Here is a 23457-nt window from a genome sequence, read left to right on the forward strand (position 1 = left end):
CAATCGAGCATCCATGATCTATATTCAATGCGTCTCCTGGGACTGCAAGTCGGTGAAAGTTCTACTATAAAAGGGTATGATTTCCTGCTTTCAGAATCATCCTCTCCTTCGTTTTAATCTAAACAGTATAACAGTGTGAGTTATGGTTAAAGCTTTCGTCTTCCTTTCTGATTTCTAGAACGGCCGCTCTTCCTCCACCGTTCAATAAGCCTGCTCCGTTTCTGGGAGGCCATGAATATACGCCGTGGTGGAGATCTCATGGGAGTCGACATGCTCCTTATTGATTCTCAGGTTATTTATTTAACTCCAATTTTAGTTCATAGGTTGAGTAATATCGCCGGTTAATTCTACACACGTCTCCGTCTCTTTGATTCCAGATTATAATTTTTCATGGTGTTTTGGAGTTCCTGTTGTAGATTTTTAGTATATGATTTGATTAGTATCTCCGTCTAAAATCTATACACATCTCCGCCTTCTTGATTCCAGAGTTTTATTTCTCATTGTGTTTTTGAGTTTCTGTTGTAGATTTGTTTTGAGTTTCTGTCGTCCATTTTTTAGTTCATAGTTTGAATAATATCTCCGGTTAAAAACTATGCACATCTCCACCTTCTTGATTCCATATTGTAATTTTCCATTGTGTTAGTTTCTATGAATGTTATTTTTTTTAAAAATTGATTGTGTTAGTTTTTATGATTGCTATTTTAAAAAAACAATTGATGTTCGTTCATAGTTCGATCTTTTTTGATGTTCATAGTTCGATGTTTTTAAAAAGATGTTCCTATTTTATAAATGTCCATGATTTAGCTAAGAAACTCTCAAATTTGTTGTTTATGGTTTCAGGCGACCATGATGCCGGCAACCCGAAGATGGTGGGAGGTAATCAACCCATTAAGACTTACAAGATCAGTGGTATAATGGATTACATTACATAAACTCTTTTCTTCATGCATGTCGCCTATTTTTGAATGCCACTTCCGGCACACATGTTTACTTCGGCAAAGAGACATCAGCAGGAGAGAGTTTTTTCAACATGTACCATATTGACGATGATTGGCGTTAAACAGTCACGAATACTGATGGATTCAAAATGTATACAATAAGTTTAACAATGTTGCATTCTAAAATGAAGGCTGGTTGAAGAAGACACTGGAGTTACGCCAGCTACTCCATTGCTAAGGGGCTATGCAAAGGTGGAAGCACTGAGCATAGCTGAGCTTTGTCACCACTCCCTCTCAGGTATGCAGCCAGAGTTATATTCTTATATTTTTCACAGCTAGATGTGTTAGTTTACTTGAGCAATCTGATTTCCAACCCATGTAGGACATTGATTTTATCTGTAACAGGAGAGTGACTGAAATCAAGATAGATAAGTGGTGGTGCTACGTTTCTTGCTCAAATTGTGGTAAGAAACTCCAACACACGGCGTCATCTTTCACATGTGTGCCTTGCAATAATACTAGCGTAGTTGGTGTGCTCCGGTATGTTCTACCTCTCAGCAGCATATTCACTTCAATTACCACGCAGTGACCTTTGAGCTTTGATACATCTTTCCTGTTTGCCTGCAGACGAAACTGGTGAAGGGTTGTTTGTTTGCTTCGATGGGTCATGACGAAGCTCCATAACATGAGGGCCTATGAGGCTGGCCATCTTCTATCCATTCTCTGTGTTGACTACTTATTCATTCAGTCACATTCATCCAATTTAGCGCAGGCTGGTGATGGTGTCAACCCCGAGGAAACTGAGGCCCCTCCTTTTGTTAAAGACATGGAGGGAAAGACATACAAGTTACAGGTGAGAGTGAGTTCATACAATTTCACAGCGAATCATCAGACCTTCACTATCTCCCACATACTCAGCGAGGGTGCCACCTCCTGAATTCGTTGACAACGTAAGCCTTATATAGTTCCCAGTAACGTATCTGCTTTGTATTCATATGTATATGATTTTTTTTGATTTGATTAGGGGGGTGACAGTGGAGATAACAACCACGGTGGCAACTCAGTGCCTGTTAAGGTGGAAGCTGCTGGTAGTACCAATGTTGATGGAGCTACTGGGAAGGTGAAGAAGGCACGCAAGGCCTAGATGAAGCCGGTTGATGTTGAGGATGCTGTTTTCCAGCTTTTTAAATGAATAAGCTGTTTTGTTTGGTTGTCTTTTTTTTTCTGTTTTTTTGGTCTTCATGAACAATTTTGTGTGTTTTGATTTTTGCTTTTCCAAACTTCTAATTTGAGTTATTGCTTATCAGTTATAAAATCTATTCCATCTCAGAAACTTTTCGCATTAAGTTATATACTTTCAAAATTAGCAACAATATATATTTAAAATCTACGTAGAGAATCTGCATGCTAAAAAGAATTGAAGGTGCAGACGTTCTTGGAAATGATAATCTGATCATAGCAATCAACCCAGCCCGAAGATCCGTTAGCTCGCACGTCTTTGTTTCTGCTTTTATTTTACAGTTTCTGCTTTTGTTGAACTATGATTGTTCCCAATTCCTTTAATTAACTATGAACTGATCTTGAATTGAATGTCTAGAAAAAAAAACTAAGTTCATACACAGTCAGCATTGGTTATACGTACTGTCATTTCTTGCAATGCAAGTTAAAATCATAACGTGGAATACCGCAACACACGTCCTCACCGAACAGCATGAGCCCATGCATCACTGTCATAATATATAAACATCAAGTTCCACAAACCAGACATCTAATCTCTGACCATACTATACAAGTTACTCCTAAGTCTCGAGACAAACATCAAATACACAAATAATAAGAACACTTAAACACACGAACAACAAAACTAAACAAAAATATAAAATATAACAAAAATATAACAACACAACTCAACCAATACTCAAATTATTAAAAAGATAACATTTTTCTCATGTTAATACTTCGCCATCTCAAGATTCTAAGAAAAAAAAGTAACTCTAAAGCAGTTTCTAATAATGCAAACACAAGGCTACGAGTAGTTAAATTTTGTTCAATGTGTGGAATATTAAACTAAATCATGTTCATTGTTCATACCAAATCTAATAAGTAGTCAAATGACAGCTGAAACATTTAAGAAACTATAAAAAAGTTATGAAAATAAATAAATTTAATGGAAACACTACTTAATGAAAGTTGATGTTAATTCAATTTAGACAAAAAAATAAAACGAAAAACTATTTTCATTAATAAAAACTATAATAAAAAGAGTAAATAATATTTAAAATAATAAAATGTTACAAATATATTTAATAATAAATAAAATAAATTATATTTCAGAAATATAAATATATATCAAATTAGACTAAATAATATAATATCCCGCGAAAGAAATCTGAGCTGAGTTTATACTATAAGCAACTTTGGGAAGCAAAAACACGAGAGCTCAAAATAAACCTATATTTAAATTTCTTAATATGTTTTAATCAGTCATAATTAAACTACAACCAATATTTTTGAAAAATATACAAAATATATAAATAAACCTTTGAATCTATGTAGTAAAGTGTATGTTAGAATATCTTATAAAAATTTTAGGCCTTCATCACCATTAGCAACTATATATAGAAAAACAACACCAAACTTCAATACATTTTGTTATGTATAAACTGCGTAAAAATGTAAAAGAAATTATATAGAAAATGATTTTGAAACAATCAAAATATGAATTAATAATTTAGAACGGTTTTGGTTTGTACTGAGTTTTTTTTTGTAAAAAATAATATAGATTGCTTTCGTATGCTATAGCCTATAGGGTTACGTGGATTTTGGTTTGGACTAAAGTCAAAGAGAAACCAAAAGTATATTCAAAAACAAAAGTATAAAAGTGAGAAATATATAACCAAATATAACCAAAATAATATCACACAAAAGAAACATAGAAAGGCAAAAAAAAAAACAACGGTTAATAATATCAGTTACTAACATTCTCCAAAAAACTATAATAACTTTGATAAAGAATTTCTCTAAATAAAAACTCCATTCCCCGCTATTTTATAAACCCTCACAAAAGGGGTATTAGAAAACTCGATCTTATTCTCTTTTGATCGAATCCAATTGATTTTTGTATTTTATAGTTATATAAAATTTAAAACACAATAAAAGTTACAATTCGGGATTAACACAACAATAATACTAAGAAATTGATCATTTTTAATTATATAATTGAAATTTGGTGTAGGCAACATAATCGTACTCACATCCAACTTAACATAAAATAAATTTACACAAAATTATATTTTTTTATAAAAACCAATCCATCAAAAAATAAAAATAAAGAATTTTAGTTAGACATATGCGAAAAATGACATAAAAATGTGTTCTCAGTATAAAAAACATAACAAGAAAGAAAGAAAGATAATAATTAAAATAGTATAATGTCATAAAATATATTTGACAACAAATAAAAACAAAAAAAAAGCTAGAAAAATAAACGAACATCAAACGTTAAGTAAAATGAATGTAATATCCCTTTTCATTGGAAATTTTCTAAAAGACAATATATATCTTTTGCAAATGCAAGCCTAAAATACAAACCACAAAATCATACAAAAATAAAAATCTAGATCACAAATAAAGTATATTCCGCCCATAGGGCGAGCCTACCCTAGTTATATATATAAAATATATTTTTTTAAAAAGTAATTATTTTAATATTTGTACACTAAGACAAAACATTCCCTATATATTAATTGAGAAACATTTAAAAAGATGTAACCTCAAGTTTGTAATATTTAAAAAAAGTCTCCGCTTAGGTGTCAATCAATTAAGTACTCAATTAATCCTATGTGGCAGCATTATATTCAATTGGAAAACTAGTAGGTCCAAATTCGATTTTTATTTTTTCGCTAGATAACATTAACTACAAACTATATGAGATTAATTAAAGCAAGGTATTATAATCATACGAAAGGAGCATATGAATAATGGTCGTCTCTTTTATATCTAATAATAATAATAAGTGCAAATATTAGATTCAATGGTAATTATCGACAAAGTTAACCTAATATACAAGCCTATATAAATGATTTTTATCACCTTTACAAGACCATCATATTTCAATCGAGCAACTAAGCCACAGAAACACGAGAAAAAGAATCCCAACGTTCGATTGTTTTCTTGCAAAATCGTTCTTTCAATTCTGAAGCTTTCAGAAACGTTCGATTGTTTTCTGAAGCTTTCTGTAGATTCTAAGCTCACAGTTTCGTGTAACCGAGAATCGTTTGTTCTGAAACGTTCGATTGTTTTCTGAAGATTTCTATGAGGGTTTAAGTAATCATTTCTTTGCCAAGTATTATTTTGACCGAGAAAGATGAGTGGCTGTAGGTTTGTCAAAGGGCTTTGTCTCATTGTATGCCAAGGAATAATTCCATTATAATGCAACAAAGCAAACAACGTGTGAAGTACCAAAACAGAGAGCAACTCAAAAAAAACAGAGTATAAAAGTAATGATCAAAAAGTTTGTCAAGGATACATTTCGGAAATAAAAACATCATGGCGACAATAAAAACTGGTTTTATACCGGGTAACTAACTGGTTCTTTTTCTCAGATCACAATTGGTTCTGAACCTATAAGTCCAAACTACTTTAGCATGTCTGCATGTGTTTGAATTCATGTTCATTAATGTTAGATGTTGCTATTATCAGATCATTTTAGGTGGAAATCGCCTTTTTGGTTTTTGTTTTTTTTTTTGTTTCATCAGTTTTGAAAAATGATTAGACAGTTTTCTGGTTCAAGTTAGAAAAGATTTGGTTTGGTTTTGGGTTTGGGTTCGTCTTTCATCAGTCGGTTGATAATTGCTATCATCACATGTGTTGGTCAGTAATGCACATTTGTTTTTTTTTGTTTATATTTTTAAAATTATCTAAAATAAGCCAAAAAATCACGATTAGGTAAAATACTGAAACAGAATTGTATTTACTCCATTTGAGTTTGACTTTTGAAAAAAAAAATATAAAGTTTGGTTTTTACCCACTTCCAGTTTTGATTTTTTTTTTTTACTTTAATTACAGATTTTATAATATTAAAATTGTATGGAATAACTATAGTTTTCAAATAAATGTGGGACGTGAAAGGAAATAAAATATATGTAGGGCTGTGATATATTACTACATTAATATAAATCATTGGCATTTGTGACTTTCTTAAAATGCAAATTGGTAAATTTATATAAATCGTTCTTAAGTGAAACTTTCTTAAAAATCAAATATGCATATTTATTCTAAATTACTTAGACATAAATGACAATTTGTCATTGGTATGTATTATAAAGAAATATGCTAGATTTTATACCATGATTTAGGAAATTAAAAGTTAATTACATACTATTTTCTTTAAGTTTCTCTATATTTTTCTAAATATTGCACATACCCACAAGTTTTGGTAAGTATCTATCTCTTTAATAAATGTAAGATCTTGAATATTTTCTAAATCTCACGTCAAAACAAAATAAAAAATGATAATGAACTCAAAAGTCACTGATAAAACAATAATAAAACGATACAAAGGAAAATAGAATTGTTGAAGAAATATAAGATAGACACCTCAACGTGAACTTCTCATAATTATAATTAATTTTTAATTTTCTAAATCATGGTATAAAATCTAGCATAATTCTTTATATTACTCTCTAATCCATAACGAATGTCCATGTTCTCTTTTTCCCAAAACAATGCTAGCAACTATCAAGTGACTATTATACTAGCAACTATCCATTTCAAATATATATTCTACAATGTTAACTATAACATTAGAATACGTGGATTTCTATTGTTACATGGCCTAATCCATTTTTCAATCGAGTTTGAAAATTAAAACATCTTCATCATTGTAATCAAATGAATGATTTGGATTTTCGTTCTAACAAAAAAAATTGAACATATATAAATCTTAACTTCTTTAATTTTTTTTTTCGCAACAAGCCATCATATATAAGTTGGATTTTAGCCTAAAACTTATATAAAACAAACTAGGCCAACCATTCGCTAAACAAATTATATAATTACCAGAATATTGTATATGGACTAAAATATTAATTCATTAAATATATAAATTTTATTTTTTAATATAATATCTTTTAGAGAATTTTATTTTTTAGTATAATATATAAATATTAATTCATTAAATATATAAATATTAAACAGATTATATAAATTTTATTTTTTAGTATAATAATTTTCATATAAACTCACCCTGCGCAAAGCGCAGGTCTTATCCTAGTCAAGTATTATAAAAAGAACTAAGTATTTTACCGGCTTTAAATGTTAAAAGAAGTGTATGAGGTCAAATTTACATAACTGGTACCTGCTACGTCTCATTGTATACCCCTTATTTATTAGAAGATACAATAAATCGTAATTTTACATCAAAATTGTCAAACAAAGTGACAAGAATAAAGACGCTAGGATGATATGCAAAACTATAGCTTTTATTGAATTATTTTACTTGCAACACATAAATGTGACATTGAGATTAATATGAGTTTTTGTTTTCCTGACAAGGATGAGAATAATAGGTTATATATTGAATAAGAATACAGCAAGATGATAAATCCATAAGTGCTCAGATATAACAAGAGCCAAATAGATAATTTGGGAGAGAAACTAATTAATTAGCTGGAACTCTGCCTTTGAGGAAATTCTTGCAAATCGTCTCCAAGAGTTTCCTGTCTGCTCCCCTATTCTCCATCGAGGCCTTTGCCGCATCAGCAAAATCTTGCTGCAAAATTAATTTATGGTTTATCAAATAAATACTATATTTCAAAAACAAACAAAAATAATATAAATAATGTTAAATGTTTTTTCTATAATGAGCAAGGCAACAACGGTATCCACATACAAAAAAAAAACGGTATCCACATACAGTAGATAATGTATTCTTGGTTCAACTAACACCTACTATGATGTGTACTAAAACTGAAGTCACTAAACCATTCTAGTTTTGTACGTTTTCTACATAATTGTTCTACGTAAATGGGGATGAAAGGAAATAAAGCTAACCTTGATGAAGCCAAGACGAAGAACACGATCAACGATCTCGTGGAGAATCTCTTTGTTATACTCGGGATGTCCTTGAATACAGAATAAATGATCCTCAATGGAGAACATCTCCACCTCGTACTTTTCGGAATAAGCTAGTACTTTAGCAGATTCAGGCAACACTAACACTTCGTCCTGATGTAACTTTAGGATGGCTATGCTATCCGGAATCTCATTTCCGAAGAAACTTCCCGGTTTAATCGCATCCTTCACGATGGTTATGTCTGTAAGCTTAAGTTCTGGTCCCTTCCTTGCTCTTCCCACTGTTCCTCCTCTTACTCTGGCTATTATCTAAGGGAATACAAATTTTTCGATAATTGAAGAAATCTTTTAATCTTAATCCAAATCATTATACTTAATGGAAAGTGTTAGTAGAATTAATTGTATAGTTAATATGATAATATTTTAGTAATTATATGGTCCCTAGAGTTGGGTTTAAGACCAATGTAAAGTTAGTTTGGTAAGAAGAGAGAACCTGGTGACCAAAGCAGATGCCAAGAATTTTCTTCTTCATCTCATCAAGTTTCTTGACGATCTCACACAGCCTAAGGATCCATGGATCGTTCTCAAAGGAATCGTGAGAGCTTCCGCTAATAACGAAACCATCGTACTTGTCAAGATCATTCTCATCGGGAAACTCTCCCTCTACGACTCTAAACGAGTCCCAATGCTCTCCTTCGTCTCCGAACGTGGAGACAAACACGTTATGGTATCCACCGTACTCTTTCTTTACGAACTCTGAATCAGGAGTTGCAAGAAACAGTGCAAACCTTTTCTGATCAACCATTTTTCGGCTAAAGAAAATAGGGAGAGTGGTTGATTAGAAGAGAGAGAAAGAGATAACAGAGATAGAGGTACAATGGAAAAGAAACACGTATGCATCTGTGTATTTATATGAGATTTGATTTGGTCGACCCACCTACTTGGTTTTGTATTTTCCACGTTTTGAAATAGTATTGTAATGGAGACAATCGACAGCTAGCAAACCATTATTGACCGTTTGTGTCCATACGTGATTCACATTATTCTGGAGGATGTCATTATTATAATAATACTACATTGATTGTAATTGGGCAGAAAAATAAAAGATCTCATTGACTCCCATGTCAAAAGCAGTTAATAACGTGCAACTTATGTTTCGGTTATTCTATTGTATCTTATTCTCATATTATCAACTTTACCTTATTTGAAAAGGTGTTACAAAAAAACTTACATTAGTAGCCCCAGACTTATATTTGAAAGATCTTGAGAAGTTACTTCTGTGATGGCCAAAATAAATTACCTGAGAAAATGTGTTTATAAAAAAACATTTACGTGCGAATTACATTTTAAAAAAGGACAATTCATCAAGAACAATTATTCCATTTTTTATTAAATAAGATTTTCTACACAGAAAAAAGAATTATTATTGACAACTTTTTGACTATATTGTGGCTTGTAAAATGTACTTAACTGGAATTTGAATTTTCTGTTTTTTGTCTAATTGTATCCTTATTTCTTGCATGCTTTTGACCAAGAATTAAAAGTATCATAATGAAGGGGGGGAGGGTGGGGAGACATAGCCGGATCTGAGATTTAGTGATATATATACTGATATACACTTTTAGAAGTTGAAAGCTAATGTGAACGTTTCGTCCGGCTGTGTATGGAACCGGTTTTAGGAGGAAATGCATGAAAGCTCACTTGGCTTTTTCTTTTAGTATATCTCTTCTTGACCAGAACCATTATATAATTCGCAAGTCCCAGGTCTTATGTAACGCCGGTTTTTATATTTTGTTGCAGACTATTGTCTTTTCTAACATGTTGAAAACATATTCTAGACGGGCTTTCTTAAATAATTTTTATACTGGACATTTTTTAGATTCGTACTTTAAAATCAAATAGGTTTGCGTAATCAATCTCGGCTTTGATCGAGTGTCTTCTTTAACGTACTGTATGGAAGTTAGTCATTATTGAAATTAGTAATTAGCGATGTTAGAATAATAATACTTTGAATGTATGTTATAACACTCGTAAATCTTACAAAGAAAATGATATGTTGCGTGCACCGACTCTTGCAAACGATTTGGATTCCTTTCACCATCGCATAATATGTAGACACCCGATCTTGTGTTTCTTTTTTTGGAGTAAAATAATATTCAAGGTTCGTTTGCAGAAAAATAAAACACGCATATACAAATGTACTTCTTTATAATGTTCGTTACAAGAAAATATACCTTAAAAAAAAAAATAGACATTACGGCACTTTTAAATTCCGTTCCTTAATTCTTATGGGTACAAACAACACATAAAAATGAAATGAAGAGATTGATATATGTTATTTTTTTGTTGACGGGATGAGACTAATAAGGTTACATTGAATAGGAATAAAAGCAAGATAATAAATGTTGCAATATAACAAGAGCCCAATAGATAGTTTGGGAGACTAATTAGTTGGAAGCGAGAGCTGGCTTGACCACAAGCTGATCAAGCTTAGGCGTAAGGCCTGGCTAGTACGTTTATCAATTTGTCGGCGGCCAAGTTTAGAATATTGCCGTTAGACCAATTGGTCAAACTTGTGTTTAGGGCTGGGACTTGATGTGCTCTATTTTTATTTTCCCTTATACCAAGGACCTCAAAGTGATCAGATCAAACCTGGTGACCAAAGCAGATGCGGAGAACTTTCTTCGCATAGTTTAAGGATCCACTCGTCATTCTTGAAGGAGAGAGAGAGAGCAGTTGGTGAGAAACACGTTTATGAAATTTGTAATGGTACACTGGACAGCAGCTAACCGTTATTGTCCGGACGAGATTCACGCTATTAGATTCTGAAGGAGATATCATTATAATAATATTACACTGATTGTAGTTGTCGAAAATATATTATGACATCAGATTGATTCCCCTGCCCAAAGCAACTGATTTTTTTTTTTGCTAAATTGCAAATGTCATGAAAATGAAATGAAGGTTTGGTTACAATGGAAATTGAAACCAGAATCTGCTATAAAACCATTCTGTTTCTAAAGACTGCAAAAAAGTTTTTAAAAAATCTTTAGAAAACATAAAAATTAGTCCAAGACATTGATGAACTTGGAACTAATAGAAGATAAGATCAATCAACTACATTACTTCCCACACACTAAACACTTCTCGATCCGTAGTGGAACTAGCAAATCAAGGGTATAGCTCATACCAGTAGCTCGAACCCTCACCCAAAGCATCTGTTTTTCCTTATGTATTATGTTATTTATCGTATATCATTCTCATATTAAAAACTTAAAGTTACTTTTAAAAGCTCCGATATGCTCTTTGAAAAGTCTAATCAAGTTCTTTGTCAAAAAAGAAAGAAAGATCTAGACAAGTTACTTTACAAATTTGTTTATATGATGTCTACCGCTATTTGTTGGGTTTGATTATTGGGGTTTAATTGTATGTATTGGTAATTAAAATTTGTATTTCTAAGCTTATGTAGTTTTGGTAGGATTCAGGTCTTACGAAAATTTTCAAATAGTTTGAAAAAATGATCGTTAAAACTTAATTAAAATGTTTAATTATGGTTGCATGATCGGATGATATAAAGTAAAAATGAATGATTCAATCAACAATCCACTTAGGGGTGTTTTCCAGTCACAAATTTGCATATAATAGAAAATGTAAGTTAATAGGTTGTTATTCAATTCTTTTAGTGTAAATTATGCATTTAAATAGTAAGAGTGGTGTTGTAGATTGGTTAGCTTCTAAATGGCCCTCATATACTGTTGAAAAATATGGGTCATGGAATTTTGGAAGAGTATTATTGGAGTTACTCAATAATTCAACTTCGCCAACATGTCACTCTTATGATTAACAGATAAATTAGTTTTATAATTTTAACCTTAAAAGACCATATCATACTTGATGGTTTACTCAATCCCACCATTCCATGCAGATCCAAATATTTTTGTTTAAATTTATGAAACAAATCTACAGAAAAGGTTTTGAGTAGGCATGGGCATTCGGGGTCCCAATCGGATTTCGGTTTAATCCAATCGGGTCTCAGTTTTTCGGGTTTATCAAAATCAGCCCTATTCGGATTATATGAAAGTTCGGTTCGGAATTGGTTCGGGTTCTCTCGAGTTCAGATCGGAGTTAGTAAATCTTCAAAGAACATGTACAACCCGATGTACTTTCGGGTTCGGATTCCAATCGGTTCTTTGATTTAAAAGTACGTAATTTGTATCTACTTTGTAATCAAAACATAAGTAAAATCGGTTCTTCGGTTTTAAAATACATGATTTATATCTATTTTGTAACCAAAACATAAGTAAAATAAATTCAAAAATAAGAAAGGAACATCAAACACAATCATTCAAAAATCAAACCAAAGGTAAACATAGTTATTGATAGAAAAAAAAAACCAAATAAAAGAAAGCATAAAGCAAAAACCTAGTTCTTTTGAAATGAGAAACATTGTTCAACGAAAACAAAACCAAATCTAAAAACTTCAAGCTTCAACCGCCAACTTCAACCATTAACCTTAATGTAATAAATATTATTTTAGATGTTCAATAATATCTTAGTGTATTTTGGATACATATTAAGAATTAAGATCATGTTTAGTACAAGATATTTTAGGAGTTTTTAAATATTTCGGATTATATCGGGTACCCATTTAAGTTCGGGTTCGGTTCGGATAATATACCCATAACCCAAAATACCATAAAACAAAATCCAATCGGTATTTACGTCGGGTTCGGATCGGTCCGGGTTCATTTTTATCGGATCGGGTTTAATTCGGATTTTTGGATTCGGTTTATTTGTCCAGCCCTAATTTTGAGAGGTAAAACAGTGTTACAAAGGACAGAAACAAGCTGACGTTTCCTCAGACATTCTGTCTCATTGGTAACTCCTTCTCTTGTTTTTTCCCTTTCCTCTGTCATTTCACCTCACAAGTCACAAGTCATTTTACCTCTCTGTCTCTGCTCTTTCAGCTTTACTCTTACCATTTGCATACACGTGTAACTCTTTTATACCGTTAGATCTTTTTCCACTGCAAACATAAACAACACCTACCACAAATCTTCAATTCCGGTTCGGTTCAACTAGTATATACATATGTTTTTTTTCTATATCATGTATTGGATATGTAAAAAACTAAAAATTATGGGTATTTGGGAAAGTGTATAGTGTTTGGTGGTGGACCTGGTGGCAGTCTCGATAAAATGTAGCTTCGACTAGGGAGCACATGTTTTTGGTCAGACCATCCCTAAAGCTTATATTATATCAACAAAAAAGGTTCATTTATATCAGTTGTGAAGCAGCCGTAAATAATATACCTAAAATATGTTGCCAAAAGAAACCGTACATATGGTAAAATAATAGTAACACCAAATAATTTGATTATTGATTAAAAGAATAAAGACACTAGTTCACGTCCGAACATGGAATACGGCGAGTTTATGTTTACGACGTCATTGTTATATTTGAGAAAACAAATAAGTTTTCAAGAATTTCTGATTACTAATCTCACTCCTATATGTCATGTTTGCCTTCTAATGATGTTTTGAATGGTAATGCATGTGTGTTTGTTGCAGTTGAGCTTCAAACGATACAATCGCGTGAAACACATGTAATCACATTCACATAATTTTGCACTAACATCACATTTTTCTTCTTCTTGTACATGTGAAATGTACTTAGACACATTTTGATCGGATACAGCCATACGTCATCATAGAACTGGATTTCTAATTGCTTAGAATTAAATTCTAAAGGTAACTACCAAAGTTTTTAAACTAAATGAAGTGCTTTATGACAGTTGTATTTAGTGCCCACAGAAATAACTTTGGAGAGAGGGAGAGAGAGAGAGAGAGAGAGAGAGACTGAAGCTGAGGTTTGCAAGGAGGCTTCTCTCAGACGAAACGAATAAAGAACAAAAAACAAAGATGAGAGAAATCCACAAAAGGTGAAAAACGCAAGCAAGAAGCAATAATGTATTCTAGTCTCATCTTCTGATTCACACACCACTCTTCTTCTTCTTCATCACCAAAATCCATTCCTCACTTGTTCGAGTTCTTAATGTTTTATCTGATTTTTTGTTTGCTCTTATCTTGATTTTTTTTAATAGAAGAAATCAAACAATGGAGGGTACTGAGCATTACTGCAACAATGGTGGGGTTTCAAGAAGAGCATTTTTTGTTAGGGAAGAAGAAAAATGAGCCTCAAGACTCTTCCATGTTGTTGATCAAATTCATTTCCTCAGTATGCCTTGAATCTGTTTCTTTTATTGATAAAGATTAGTGTAGTGGTATTGGCAGAATGGCTCAATCTCCTTGTCAGTTGTCACACATTATCACGTCACGTGATACACTCTTCTTTCCCTCTCTTTAATTTTATTTTTGATGTATGGTTTTCATACCTCATTTATCAAGAAAACAACTTGTTTTGCTTTATGCCGAAAGCAAATTTAAGAACTAAATAAAAATAGCTTTCTCATATTTACTTGTTACAATTATGCAAGAACTTGGCTCTAAAAATAGGTTCCCCATTTAAAAATCAACCTATTGCATACATATTACCTCTATTTATTCTGCTTTCTCGCGTGTCATCTTCCAAGGATTTAATATGTGTGTGGGTATAATATACTTAGGCCCTAAATAGGGTGATGTAATTATTTTTCAATGTCTGTAGATATTGCATCATTGCATGTATGTCTGTAAATTTCCTCTTAATTATTTAATTCGATGTGTAAGGGGCTGAGGTAGTGCAGTGGGAGTGGGGTCAGCTGACCCCACTTATTTTTAAAATTTAGGTATTTTGTCTATTAAAATTATTTTGTGACTCCATTAAAAGTTTTTAGATGACCCCACAAAACAAGATAAACCCTGAAACAAAAACATAATTAATGCATAAATCATCATTTTTACCAAACAAAAAATTATTTGGTAAATATTTTTAAGTAAAAATCATAACACAAAAATAAAAAGTGACTTTACCATGTATTATTTAATCATTTCTAAATTAAGCATGTATTATTTAGCTGTATTTGACTAATGTACGTAATAGTTGAGGGAAAGCCCTAACATCTGGTTTTATGAAGGCACGTGAAAAATTCACGATAGAAGTAGTCACAAAGCATAACACAAAAATAAAAAGTGACTTTGATGGAAAAAAGCAGATATAATTGGTGCATATGAGAGAATATATATGATTCCGTGAATAAAAAGACGAAACAAACATTACTGAAGGAAATTAAATAGAGATGAACATATCCAATTTTTTTATGTGGTGCAAATTATTAGGAAGAGATTTTACTTTATATAATCACATCATGAAAATTTATAAGTTCCCATTTTTCGTATGTGTTTGCATTATTCGTATAATTAATAATATTGATCTGCAGCTAGATTTGTCCCATCATTCAGTTTCTCTCCACTTTGGCGAAAGAGCAATTATAAGTCTTACGAATCCAATTATAATGTTACATTATTCGTCAAACATTCTGCAATATTTCTCTTGTAAAAAATATAGGTTTTAATTTCTCGAGCGTAGGGAATAAATGTGTAGAACAAGTACAAAGATGCATGTAATATGAAACAAGTACAAAGATGCATGCATGCGTGACGTAAGGATGGAGGATCATTGATAATATGCATGTGATGCGAAAATAAGGTGATTGGTTGCGAAGCATCTCGCTGCTTATCCTGCTGATCAGCCTAATTCGGCATCTTGGCCACTTCCATCTCGTGCTTTTCCTTTCTATCTTGTTCTTTTAGTAATTTCATTCTATAAACCAAGATCAAATTGATAAATTTCATGATTTTAGTCATCAAGGCGAAAACATTTTATTTGACAATTCGATGTAATACACCAGGTGAATGCATTATTTGATATTTCCGTGAATGGAAGATTGGGGATAGATATCAAGATGATATACAATATTAGTTCAATCTCGATGTTACCGGTTTCAACTTTGGATTTAGTGTTATGCTTAGACAAAATGATTACGTTATAAAGAGAAACAAAATCATCTCTTCGGTCAATATAGTTGAAATTATTATTATTATTATACGATCACAACATTTTTCATCCCACTAGTTTTGGATCTTAATTTTGTACGATATCAATCTAGACCTACGAATCACAATGTCTGAGTGATGACAACATATATATTTTTAATTAAATTATTATTCAAAATCAGAACATAATGATATTTTTTTTTTAAATCTATATACTAACATATACATACGAAAATGTAAAGTGGGCAATGAATGATTGATTATTTATTAGTCCAAATGTACATCTTAACAAAAACTTGATTATTTTGTAGCATTTTATACGAACACTCTATTAAAAACATACATTCGAAACGTGGGGGTCATGAATGTTCTTGCAGTCAAGTAAAGACGTGATTGAAAGGGGAAAAAAAGGTATGTTAAAAAAAAAAGGGGGAAAAAAGTTCAAAAGTAATAAAATAAGAAAAAGAAAGATAAAGATGTAATTATTAGAGGAGGGCTTTAGATTAAATTAACACGAAAGGAGGAAAAAGGTGGGACAAAAGAAGAAGTAATCAAAAGCACAGGGACTAATCATACATAAATAACGTAACGTAACATCACAGAGCACACCTCAATGGCAAGTGTGGATTCTCTCCCTATTGCAAGGCGACATTTTCTCTTCGTACCGACGCTCACTATCTCTTGTTGTTGCGTTTTGACATATTCAAACAATAATCTCTATATACTCGAATCATTAAATATATCACTTATGATTAAATTTCAAATTTAGGTAGGGAGTACATCAAATTTTTCTATGTGTGTTTGTGGCCACAACCTTATGTTGTCTGTCTTTCTTTCTTCTCTTCGGAGTGTATGTTTACTATATCTTAGCTAAACTTAAAAAACTTCTCAATGGTGTTAACTATGTTGAATCAACTTCATCTTCTCCACCTGTTCGTGATGTTTCCCTAGTCTTACTCCCTCTTCTGAGCCAAGAAAACCTGAAGGTAACATTTTACAACAGCAAAATCAAAGAGTTTCTTTATGGTTCCTTTTGGTTTTAATGTTTGGAATTGTTTTTATATTTTTGTTAAATGGTTATACAGTGGAGGCGTTGATAAATATAAAGAACGGTTTGCATGATCCTCATGGAGCTTTGAACAACTGGGACGAGTTTTCAGTTGATCCTTGTAGCTGGGCTATGATCACTTGTTCCTCCGACAACCTCGTCATTGGCCTGTGAGTTTACTTTCCTTTTTTTGGAGTTCATTAATGGCGACAAGTCTCACTCTTTCTCTCTATCTCTCTCCATTTGTGTAGAGTAGCTCCAAGCCAATCTCTCTCGGGAAGTTTATCTGAATCCATCGGAAACCTCACAAATCTCCGACAAGTGTACGGTTATCACAACCTCGGATCCCCCATCCACTCTTGTCTTGTCTTTTTCAGTTTCTAAACTATTATTTTTTTGTCTCTTTTTGTTTGCTTTCTCTAACCTCTGTTTCCTACATGTGAAGGTCACTGCAGAGTAACAACATCTCCGGGAAAATCCCACCGGAGATCGGTTTACTTTTAAAGTTACAAACTTTGGATATCTCCAACAACAGATTAACCGGTCAAATTTCTGTTTCTGTCGAGAAGCTAAGCAGTCTTCAGTATCTGTGAGTGTCTTCGCTTACTCTCGAATCCTGTTCACTGATGTAATGATTTGATCAGTTCATACGTATTGGTTTTTCCAATAGGAGACTGAACAACAACTCATTGTCTGGGCCCTTCCCTGCCTCTCTGTCCCAAATTCATCATCTCTCCTTCTTGTATTGATTTTGTCTTTTATTACTTAATTGTTCTATTAACTTATTTGAGCTTATGGAGATTTGCCTTTGGCTTTGTCTGAATTGTCTTGTTTTGAAAATTAGGGACTTATCTTACAATAATCTCAGTGGCCCTGTTCCTAAATTCCCAGCCAAGACTTTCAGTAATTATGTTTTATAATGTCAAGATTTTCACAAATCTTTTATATTTAATCAGGAATAATTCTTGTTCTTGAATTGTAGTGTTGCTGGGAATCCTTTGATTTGTAGAAGCAGCCCACCTGAGTTTTGTTCTGGATCGATCAGTTCAAGTCCTCTTTCTGTTTCTTTGAGATGAGGTAAAAGTTCTCCTTCTTGCGATGTATTGTTTTACACATCTAGATCCTTTCATTCATCATATTCTTTTTACTTGAGTGTGTGTAGGACGCAGGTCTAATAGACTGGCGATAGCACTCGGTGTAAGCTTTGGCTTTGTTGTTTTAATAACCGTTGCTCTCGGGTCTTTTTGTTGGTACCGAAAGAAACAAACAAGGCTACTGATCCTTAACTTAAACCGTTAGTCGATTTGAGCTTTCTGCTTTTTTATACATTTTTGTATCATGAAGATGTTTAAAGTTTTTCCTTATTAGCAGACAAAAAAAGAGGAAGGGCTACAAGGACTTGGGAATCTAAGAGGGTGTTATTGGTTTATGTATTTTAATAGATTTGAAAATCCAACCCAAATCAAGTGTTATTGGTTCTATCATTTTAAAACCTAATTTCAAATCTGTTGTTATTGGTTTTATGATTTTAAAACAGATTTTAAAATCAACTGTTATTCAATACTAATAATTTGTTTGAGGATTTGATTTTGATTTAGATTTGAGTGGATTTGAGAATATTTTTAAGAGTAAAATACAAAGGATCAAATATTGAGTTAAACCATTGGATTTGCATAATTGTTTTTTCTTTTCCAATTCCTTATATTTTTGTGTATGGTCCCGTGGGTTGGACTCCACAACGTGCTAGTTCCTTTGACAAACTTGACAAAGTAAAAGTTACTTTTTCTTCAGATATTATTATTATTATATGATTCAGTCTCCTTGTTCTTCTTGGATGCAGATTGGTCAAGGTACTTATAGCAGTGTATACAAGGCTCGTGATCTTCTCAACAACAACAAGATCGTTGCACTTAAAAAGAGTCCGGTTCGATCTTAACGATTTAGAAAGCGTTAAGTTTATGGCTAGAGAGATCATTGTCATGAGGAAGCTTGATCATCCCAATGTACTTAAGTTACAAGGCTTGATCACCGCCTCTCTTTTGTCTTCTCTTTACTTGGTTTTCCAGTACATGGATCATGATCTCGTTGGACTTGCCTCCATTCCCGGTATCAAGTTCTCTCAGCCTCAGGTACTCACTGGTTTGTGGTATAATATAATGTTTCTTAGGTGGAACAACTGCAAAAAATATTCAAGCTGTGTGGTTCACCAACAGAGGATTACTGGAGGAAACTGAAGCTACCACCTTCAGCTGCGTTTAAATCCGCGCTTCCTTACGGACGACGTGTAGCAGAGATGTTTAAGGACTTGCCTATGAATGTGCTTTCTCTTTTGGAGGCTTTACTCTCCATAGATCCTGAGCAGAGAGGCTCTGCAGCTATAGTTCTTGAGACTGAGTAGCTGGTTTTTAACTTTATGTTAGACACCGCTATCTTTACTTTTGTGTGATTTGATGATAACACATGGTTATTGTGTAGAGAGGCTCTGCAGCTATAGTTCTTGAGACTGAGTAGCTGGCTTTTTGTCAAATGTATACATTATCAAATATGAAGGCAGAATTTTTTGGACATCAATAAACTTCAGAAGAAAGAAATATATAGATATCGCATGAAGATGATGATACTTGCAAATCCATTTCATTCATTTATAAAAATCCACTTATTTTGATTTTGAAACTTATCATTGATTTTGAAATCTGTTTGTTTGATTTTGAAATCAAGAGATTTGTAGATGATTTGTAAATCCAAAACTTTTTTCAAAATCCACTACAATTCTAGAACCAATAACCCCCACTAAGAAGCTTCACGTTCAGAGAACTCCATGTATCTACAGATGGTTTCAGTTCCAAGAACATTCTGGGCGCTGGAGGATTCGGTAATGTCTACAGAGGAAATCTAGGGGAGGGGACTATGGTTGCAGTGAAACGGTTAAAGGATGTTAATGGAACTACAGGGGACTCACAGTTTCGAACCGAGCTAGAGATGATTAGCTTAGCTGTTCACAGGAATCTCCTTCGGTTAATTGGTTACTGCAAAACTTCTAGTGAAAGGCTTCTTGTTTACCCTTACATGCCCAATGGCAGTGTCGCGTTGAAGCTGAAATGTTAGTATAAGTTTTGGTCCAAATCTCATTTTCTAGTGACTACTTTGAACTAATTGTTATTCACTGTTGTAGCTAAACTGGAATTGGACTGGACCATGAGGAAGAAGATTGCGATTGGAGCAGCAAGAGGTTTGTTGTATCTTCACGAGCAATGTGATCCCAAGATTATTCACAGAGATGTCAAAGCGGCTAATATACTCTTGGACGAGTGCTTTGAAGCGGTTGTTGGTGACTTTGGGCTTGTGAAGCTCCTCAACCACGAGGATTCTCATGTCACGACTGGTCCGTGGCACGGTTGGACACATTGCCCCTGAATATCTCTCCACGGGCAGTCTTCTGAGAAGACCGATGTGTTTGGGTTTGGTATACTCTTGCTTGAGCTCATAACCGGATTGAGAGCTCTTGAGTTTGGTAAAACCGCTAGCCAAAAGGGAGCTATACTTGAATGGGTAAGCAATGAGAGACTCATAATCACAGTTTCTTGATTACTATCAACTGAACGAAACTTAGGTTTAGGTGGGGAAACTGCATGAAGAAATGAAGGTAGAGGAACTGGTGGACCGAGTACTAGGGAAAAACTACGATAAGATTGAAGAGGGAGAGATGATGCAAGTGGCTTTGCTATGCACACAGTATCTTCCAGCTCATCGTCCTAAAATGTCTGAAGTGGTTTTGATGCTGGAGGGAGATGGTTTAGCTTAGAGATGGGCTGTTTCTCATAACCATTCACATCTCTACCATGCCACTATCTCTTTCAAGACAATCTCATCTTTGTCTACTACTTCTTTCTTAAGGCTTAATGAAGCACATTGCAATGATCCAACTTACCAAATGTTTGGGTCTTCGGCTTTCGACGATGATGATGATCAACAACCTTTAGATCTGCTAGCCATGGAACTATCATGTCCAAGATAACACACAAAAAGAAAGATAATCAATTTTTGTATCAGACTTTCTAAGGAAGAAGCTCTACAATTATTACAATATAAACATGTATGATAAAAAAAAAAATTCTCTGCAGTTTAATATTCTGTGAGGATTCTACAATCAATCTTCAAAAAATGAAGAATCAAAATTTGAAGAAAAGAAATGAATACACTAAAGAAGTAAATAAAGCAGAAATTGAAAAATAAAACACCATTAAAATGCGTTATAGATTATGTCTTGCGGATTTTGTTAAACTTCGACTCCCGTGTGTCAATTTTCAGTTCTTATCACTAACCATCAAGTTATATGAGTCATATTTTACCTCACTCAATCGTAACAACATTCATTAGACCCAACATGGTTATACTATAACTTATATGAAGCTGAAGCTTATATGTGCATTAGATGTGCATTTGATCTTGGCTAGTCATTATATTGCATGAGAGAACACATTACATACCAAAGTAATCTATATTATTTCGTGATAATGACAAGTGTAAGCTATTGGATTTGAACCACAAGTAATCTATATCAAATCTTCGAAAAATGAAGAATCAAAATTTGAAGAAGAAAATGAAAATACTAAAGAAGTAATTGAAGCAAAAAATAAAAAAAAGTTAAAAATAAAGCACAATAAAAATGCTCTACCTATCTTGCGTAGCATATTGTTGCAAGTTAAGAAGACTTGATATTTATACTCATCATGCTTAAGCTCATACTTTCTGGCAACAATCTCATAGCAGATGTTTCTGCATAGCACAACATCTAGAGTTTCGAACCTCCTGATAACACTTTGATGAACATAGTTTCTTGCATAGCACAACATCCAAAGTTTCTTGCATAGCACATCATACTCCCGTAACATCTACAACATCGTTTCTTTGGCCACAGTCGACTTCAATCACACGTTTTTGGATTGATAAAAGATCATCTGCTGGAAATCTGTTAATTAGCTGAAGGGTTTGTTTGTTTTTGGCATTCATTTTATTTGTTCACACTCAAGATTTAGACTTATTAGACTGTTTATAACGCAGGAATCAAATTGTGCAGTCTCTTGTCTCTTTTTCTTTTGACTTCTCGGATATGGTTGTGGAATCTCTGAAAGGGAAGCTGGTTCTGCTCTCAACCACAGCTTATGCTAGGTTCGTTGTTCAGAGAGTTTTTGATTCGGGGAGTGATGCGAGTGTGAGAAAGGTCTATAGTGAGATTGTGAACTCGGATGGTGGTCTTGATGTGCTGATCATTGACCCGTATGGTCATTACGTTGTTAAAGCCCCTCTGAGAAGGCTTACCGAACTCAACTCCACTCTCTTCAAGATAATTGCCTTAAAAGTTTTGGAAAGGGCTGCTGAACATGAAAAACATGAGTTTGCAGTTCATGTGTTGCGTGAATGCAGGTACTCTTTTACTCTTTACTTTTCTCCTTTTTATTTGTTGTGTTTGATGTTCATGACTGATTGTTTCAGGTCACCAGTGAACAAGATGTAAGTAACAATGCAATAAATACATTGTGAATGCAGGTATTAATTTTATTACTTTCTAGTGTTCTCATAATGTTGTTTTGATGTACATTATTTGGTTTGTTTATTTCAGGTACATACTATACTACTGAAGAAGAAGACATACTGAACATTTCTCTTATGTGTTTTGTGATTTTGTAAATAACAACAAAACAAAAGTCATTTCATTTCTAAAGGATAGCATGTTTCTTCTCTCCTCTGTATCCTTGTTAGCTTGTTGAATGGTCTCTCAGTCTCGGTTGGTCTTTTAGTGCTTCAACTTTGTTTTGTTTCGGTTTCCTAGGTAGCATACTCTGTTTATCACCGGATATGCTTCTTTGACCATCCTGTTTTGCGACGTGTCTTGGTTCATTGCTTTGTTCAGTCATCGTGGTGATGTCTCCTTGAAACTTTTGGTTGTTTTAGCCCAGCGTTTTGGGGCTCTTCTATTAGCTCTTGTCAAGTTCGTTTTGTGATGCAAGGTTGACCTCTCATGTGCTTAACTTTATTTTGTTTTTCTTGCGTCCCGCTTATTTGGATGCTGATGAATGAGGCTTACTTGTTCTTTAAGTTTTTTGGAAGTAGTGTTATGTCTTCAAATGGGATCCTGAGATGCTCATGAATGAGGCTTTTTCTTGTTCTTTAAGTTTTGTGGCGGAAATGTTATGTCTTCGGTCTTGAGCTTTTGTTGAAGGTTGGTTAGTCTATATGTCATGTGGTATAGTGATGTTCTCTTTGTTTCCGGTGGTTTCCGGCTTGTGTCTTCGTTCTTGTCTTATTGTCTCCTATATCTTTCGGTTGTGTATGTTCTGTTGATTTTGTCTTACATAGACAATCTCCGTTCTTGTTAAAATTGGTTGAAATTCGTTCAACCAAA

The 23457-nt window shown here is 33.3% G+C and overlaps 2 protein-coding genes, 1 long non-coding RNA gene and 1 pseudogene across 4 annotated transcripts; 3 read left to right on the top strand and 1 right to left on the bottom strand.

Annotated features, from left to right (window-relative positions):
- The first annotated feature begins 159 nt into the window (after positions 1-159).
- Positions 160-4402, top strand: LOC103852585. The gene is made up of 6 exons (XR_004458579.1): positions 160-291; positions 841-1032; positions 1130-1236; positions 1344-1478; positions 1566-1888; positions 1963-4402. It is a non-coding gene; the product is annotated as an uncharacterized LOC103852585 (long non-coding RNA).
- A 2997-nt stretch (positions 4403-7399) lies between these two features.
- On the bottom strand, positions 7400-8900 carry LOC103852592 (gamma-glutamyl peptidase 1). Its single transcript, XM_009129498.3, has 3 exons — positions 8506-8900; positions 7992-8321; positions 7400-7710 (listed from the first exon to the last, which is right to left on the bottom strand). The coding sequence occupies exons 1-3, from the start codon at positions 8815-8817 to the stop codon at positions 7600-7602; spliced, it is 753 nt and encodes a 250-aa protein (XP_009127746.1). The 5' UTR covers positions 8818-8900; the 3' UTR covers positions 7400-7599.
- Positions 8901-12151: 3251 nt separating this feature from the next.
- Positions 12152-21277, top strand: LOC103852620 (annotated as a pseudogene).
- Positions 18476-19634, top strand: LOC117134422 (probable serine/threonine-protein kinase At1g54610). Of its 2 annotated transcripts, XM_033292806.1 has the most exons (3): positions 18476-18823; positions 18895-19183; positions 19268-19634. In XM_033292806.1, exons 1-3 carry the CDS (start codon positions 18768-18770, stop codon positions 19286-19288), a joined length of 366 nt encoding a protein of 121 aa, XP_033148697.1. In that variant the 5' UTR covers positions 18476-18767; the 3' UTR covers positions 19289-19634. The 2 variants fall into 2 exon arrangements, with proteins under 2 accessions (XP_033148697.1, XP_033148693.1); XM_033292802.1 differs by having other exon boundaries at positions 18895-19634.
- Positions 21278-23457: the final 2180 nt, after the last annotated feature.

Source organism: Brassica rapa, chromosome A01 (genome assembly GCF_000309985.2).
Source record: "Brassica rapa cultivar Chiifu-401-42 chromosome A01, CAAS_Brap_v3.01, whole genome shotgun sequence".
Classification (NCBI taxonomy): domain Eukaryota; kingdom Viridiplantae; phylum Streptophyta; class Magnoliopsida; order Brassicales; family Brassicaceae; genus Brassica; species Brassica rapa.